We start from the raw sequence: 6,000 nt of genomic DNA, 5'->3' as shown, positions 1-6,000 counted from the left end.
AAACTACCTAGATTAATTATAAATCTTTACTTTCTATAATTTCATAATTTTAAATAATCAAAAACCTTTTATCTATACGCTATTTTTTCTTAATTATAAATAATGTTTATTAAATATTGTTTGATACTAAATTATTGAACAATGAAAATAATAGCACGAATTTAAAATTATCAGTTCTTAAAAAGAGCGTAATTCATTAGGAATAAATTTATAAATATTACATTAGATTCTAATTTAATTTTACTTTTTAAATCGATCTTTATGTTTCAATTTCAATTTCAAAAAACTGATTTATTATTAAATGAAAAAAAAATGAAAATAGGTTATATTCAAATATTTTAGATATTTATAATAGATATTTCAAATTTTGAAATTTAAAATATTACTTTTATGTCTTTTTTTTTTTTTTTTTTTTTAATATTCTTTAAAATTATCATGGATCTCTATACACAGGAAAAATTGCTTAATATATTTAGGAGTACAATAAACGTTGAGTAACTACCTCGCGTGATGCCATACTATGCAACAGTGGTTCTCAAACTTTTTATGCGTAACCATTCAAATAAAAAATAAAAAGTAATTATATAAATCAATCAATTATTCAATAGTTAATAGAATAAAATATTACAAAAAATTCTAACAATTTTTTATCAAAAAAATAGTAAAACAAGAAACATATTTTTAACAATAAATTTATTTTTGAAATGTAAACATTAAAAAGATTATAAAACAGAATAAATTATTTATATAAAAAAAAGATATAATATATAATCATTTAAAATGGAAATAAAACAATATACGATATAACAATTTAATCAAAATAATAATTTAATTGTTAGAAAAACGTAATATTAAATAATAAAGAAATTTTTTTCAGATACATTTATAAAAATGAAATTTATGGTTATATAAATTTTTAGAATATATTGGTTTCGCAAAGAAAAAAAGTTTCAGAAACATTGTCACTAAATATTTAACATCAAAAAATTATTAGCGCAACTCAATTAGAAAAAAATCATTAAAGATTTTATTCCTATTAATATATGTTCCGCTTATATTTATTCAAAAATAATATACGAGAATATGATAAATCATTATAATTATAATAGTATATTTAAAAAAGAATAAAGTATATTTAAAAAAAAATAAAATGTTTTTCATAAATGTGATAGTCCATTAAAATGTTAGAAGCTTTTAAAGTTCTATATTAGAAAAAAAATATTAGAAAATATAATTAGAAAAAATAAAATGTATATAAAATTAAGTATATAAATGATACCAAAGTGTATAAAAAACAATATATAGAATAAAGACACATATTTTATGCCTAAATAATGTCAAAGACAACTATTTTAGTGTTAAGTAAATCAAGCTTCTTATATTATTATTATTATCAATATGAAGCTTATATTATTGTTAATATCTACATGAAGGTGAAATGTAAAATTTTGTGTTTGTCATCATTTTACCATTGTTGATCTTTTTCAGATCAAAACATTACAATAAAATTTGGTGTCTTTGATAAACAGTTTTGTATTTTTTTCTTCTTTATAATAAATATATTTTATTAATATATTTTATTAGAAGGAGAAGGAGAATAAAATTGTAGATATATAATTGTATATATATTAAAAAAATTAAAGTATAATTATTTTTTTTATATTTAATGTAAAATAAATATATATACTTATTTATTAAATATTTAATAAAAAATATATAATAAAGTCAAATATAAAATATAAATTAATACAAATAGTTATTTTTTTACATCATTATATTTCAAAATTTCAAAATTAAATTTCAAACAAAATAAATCAAAACCAGAAAATCAAAATATTTAATTTAAAGTTTAATTTTATGAATTATTATCTTTTATTTTTCTTCTAGTAGATTTTCTTAAAACAGATATATCTTCTGTAATATTTCGCTCTCGTTTTCTTAATCGTGATTTACTTCGTAAACATTTAATTGTTTCATCATTAGAGGTACATAAAGATTCTTCGATATTTGATTCTTTAGTCTCAGGAGAATAATTATGAGATGATTTTTTAATTTTTTTTTGTATATTTGACATCATTTTATTATCAGTTTGTATTAAATCGCGTGTTCTCTTTTGAAGAAATTGAATTCTATTACATTCAGGAGAAGAACTTATATTTTCTTTTTCCAAATTTGAAAAATTGATTACACTATTATTTAAAAATCCATAATTAGTAGAATGTAATTCTCCTGTAAGATTATTTTAAAATAATAATTAATTCAAAAATATATGATTTTTATAATAAATCAAATTTTTTTATGGTCAAATCGAAATTATATAATTTTTTTATTTCAAGAATGCTTATATTGAACCATATGGATCACTCAATAGAAGATATTATATAATATCCATAAAAAATATAGAATAAAATTTGATTAACTTTTAATAAAATCTTATTACATACCACAATTAAATTTACTGTCAGTGCTATCATTACTTGATAAATCACATGCAATATCTTGCAAGATAGATTTTGATTTCTCATCTTGTCTTTTTTCTTGATCTAGAGTTCTATCAGAATCAAGATCTTTTATGTTTGAAGTAACAGAATTTATCTGTTTTATTTCATTTTTTGAAGATAATTCTTTGTTTCTTCGTAACTTCTTATACTTGGAAGTATTAGATAGATCTTTAGAATTATTTGATACATTTTCACAAATTGTTGATTGTATCAATGGATCATAAGTAGAAATATCATTAAATGCATTTGAATTATCATTTTTTTCCGTTTTATTTATAGGTGAATGATTAGATAACATTGATTGTTCTTGATCAATATTTTTCTGATCACTTGTCTCAGATTTATTTTGTAAAACAGTATTATTAGAAGGAGATAATTCTACATTAAAAAATTTGTTTGGCTCAGAACTAGAATACATTTGTAAGGGACAAGTAGAATCTGAATCAGAATCCTCAATATATACATCAGATTTTAAGGAATTAAAATCATTTTGTTCAGTATAAATCATTGAATCATCTAAATTTTCTGTTGTTTGACATTTATCTGGGACATCCTCATTAATCTCTCTTTCTATATTTTCCTTCAATAAACTACGTCTTACTGATGGTCGTTTTGTAGTATCAATACGTTTAATATTTTTAATTAAATTGTCAAAACTATCTTTATGTGCTTCCACTAATAAAAAAAAAATAATTATCAAAATATTATATACATTATATAAAAAAAACTTAAAAATTTAAACTTACAATATTTTTTTCTTTCATTTTCTATAACATTTTGTTCTGTATTTCTAGTAAAATGTAGTTTCTGAAATTTAATAATTTTAATTAAAATATCAAAACATTTAGAAAATTTAAATTAACATAATATAATGAGTATTTACATTTAGAAATGTTTTATTAATTTTTTTTTCTAAATTTTCTTCATCTTCACATTGTTTTACTAATTCTGAAATTGATCGTGGATTTGATTTATCACATTCTGCATTATAAAGAATAATGTATCTTTGTAATCTATTCTCCATAGTCCTTCGATCTCCTTGTAATGATAAACCAAATTCTTTTAATTTTTTTCTTAATATAGCATCTTTCATTAAATTAAATACTAACTTTGGTAATGGTTTACGTATTGATTCTTTTCTGTAAAAATAAATAATCCTTTTATGTATATATATATATATATATATATATATATATATATATATATATCATATATATATATCTGATATAACAGAATGTATATATTTCAAATTTTTGTTATTATGTAAAAAAAAAAAAGATTATAAAAATAAATGCAAAGAAATTTAAATTTGATCGCTCTTACATTTGAGGTTTTTCTTTCATTGATTCTCTTTTTAAACAATCATCAAGATGTCTATTTATTTTTATTTCTGAAATAGTAACTTTACATACTGGACATATAACAACCTTAGTTTTTTCTATATTTGTTACTGCTGAACGTTTATGACTTTTAGGTGTAAACATTAAAGGTATTCTAGGTGTTCCACTTGTACTGGGACTAAATATATTGTTTTGTACATTTATAGATGGTGATATGTTATTTTCAGAAGTAGAAATATTAGTAATAATCTGATTACACATAATCTTATTTTCTTGTTCAGTTATATTTGTATCATTACTTTGATGCAATAATTTTGGTATAGTAGAAACCTGATTGTTTTCATCAAATTTTGTAAATTGAATATGAATTTGTAAAACTCTTTTTAACTTATCTTTAATTTGTGAAAAATGTGTTATTATTTCATCTAAGATTTTATTTTTTCTCAAGTCCTTCTCAAAAGTTTCTGCAAAACATGCAGGACATTGTGTTTTATAATGTAAATACTTTCTAATACATAGAGAACAATCTAAAAATTTAAAAGAGAAATAATAAAATACATAATTTTGTTAATTTATAAAAAACAAATATTTTTTATCTTACAATTGTGAGAACATAATGTCATAACAGATGTATCCATAAATTCATAACATATTCCACAAATTAATAAATTTTCTATATCCTGTAAGGAAAATCACTTAACGTAATTATTTGCATTATAAATTATAAATAAATAAATTTTCATGATATAACAACTTTTACCTTTAATGCTATATATTCTTGAGGCCACATTATATTATGATATATAATAAATATACAAAACAATTTTAAGGTTAATTTTAATAATTTTTTTATAATTATAATAAATACATTTTTTAAAATAACAAATAAACAAATTTAGTATTATATATCATCTGTTAAAAATATAAATATAAAATATAAAGACATAAAAGATGAAATAGAAATTAGTTTATTATTATATTAGTATTTTTTTTCAATTGTATATACATTGTATGCATTTACTACGTAAACCATAATAATTATATGAAATTATATAGTTTTCAGATATAAAGTATCTTACAATTAAAAAATATTTTACATATTTGTGTAATTGTTTAATATATACATAAAAAAAGATAAAGTAATTAATATTTATAAATACTTTAGATCAAACCGGAAATTGTTAAAAGGTTTTACGTAATTTTCATGTTTCTATATAATAAGCGAAGGTGCAGCAAAACTATTGTGTCAAAATAATTTATTTTATACAATGAGTTTAATTCGGTTAGTAAATTTCTAAATCTATGAAGAATTTTTTATTATAATATTTAAATATAAATATATAGAAATATATAAAGAATTTAAATTTTAAATTGAAGGTTATGTTCTTAGGTTTGCCATAAAATCCAGTATTGTTGGTGGTATCGTATATTATACTTATAAAGAAAGATTATGGTCAAAATCAGAAGAAACTGCTGCATTGTATAGAAAATTAAACGTAAAAATTGCTCCATATGTTAAAAAAAATGTACCTGAAAAAATTACAAAAGAGGTAATTTTATTTAATGTCATCATTTATTATTCAATATTTTAAAAAAATTAAAATTAATATCTTTTATTTTTTATATAAAATGGTATAATGTTATGTCTAATAAATATTTAAATTTTTAACTTTATTATTATAGAATTTAATATTTGATATATTTTGCAAAGAATTAACATATTTAAAATGATTAAAAATTTATGAAATATTTGTTTTCTGAATAAGATGTTTTTATTTAGATAGCTCAACTACCAAGTGTGACAGATATTACAAATTTTATTAAAGTAACTTGGAACAAAGGTGTTATGTCCAGCATGGGATTTGTCTCTAATTTACCAACATATGCTTTTAATAGTGCTACTAGTTTATATGAAACTACACAGAACTACATAAAAGAACTTAATGTATAAAAACAAACATAATTTTTATGTAATATTGTTAGTATTTTCTTCTACATATTTTAGATAAATATTATATATAATTAATTTATAAATAAGAAATTTATTATTTATTTTATTTTTGAAATTGTTTTTATTTATGAATATACCTATGAAATTGCATCAGTATAAATAATAAATATGAATAAAGAAAATAATTAATATATATAAAAAATCTGTT

General features: G+C 19.0%; 2 protein-coding genes across 2 annotated transcripts; one reads left to right on the top strand and one right to left on the bottom strand.

The window, feature by feature from the left end:
• Positions 1-1,603: 1,603 nt before the first annotated feature.
• On the bottom strand, positions 1,604-5,081 carry LOC100867571 (uncharacterized). The gene is made up of 7 exons (XM_012487989.3): positions 4,602-5,081; positions 4,443-4,521; positions 3,825-4,368; positions 3,385-3,640; positions 3,248-3,308; positions 2,445-3,176; positions 1,604-2,229 (listed from the first exon to the last, which is right to left on the bottom strand). The coding sequence occupies exons 1-7, from the start codon at positions 4,629-4,631 to the stop codon at positions 1,856-1,858; spliced, it is 2,076 nt and encodes a 691-aa protein (XP_012343443.2). The 5' UTR covers positions 4,632-5,081; the 3' UTR covers positions 1,604-1,855.
• LOC100864313 (MICOS complex subunit MIC13 homolog QIL1) lies at positions 4,985-5,994 on the top strand. The gene is made up of 3 exons (XM_003694663.4): positions 4,985-5,123; positions 5,232-5,391; positions 5,622-5,994. The coding sequence occupies exons 1-3, from the start codon at positions 5,110-5,112 to the stop codon at positions 5,790-5,792; spliced, it is 345 nt and encodes a 114-aa protein (XP_003694711.1). The 5' UTR covers positions 4,985-5,109; the 3' UTR covers positions 5,793-5,994.
• The last annotated feature ends 6 nt before the right edge of the window (positions 5,995-6,000 follow it).

Source organism: Apis florea, unplaced genomic scaffold (genome assembly GCF_048593485.1).
Source record: "Apis florea isolate Af1SG1 unplaced genomic scaffold, ASM4859348v1 contig_2293_pilon, whole genome shotgun sequence".
Classification (NCBI taxonomy): Eukaryota; Metazoa; Arthropoda; class Insecta; order Hymenoptera; family Apidae; genus Apis; species Apis florea.
Note: the sequence above shows the minus strand (reverse complement) of the source record. Positions and strands in the feature narration are given on the sequence as shown.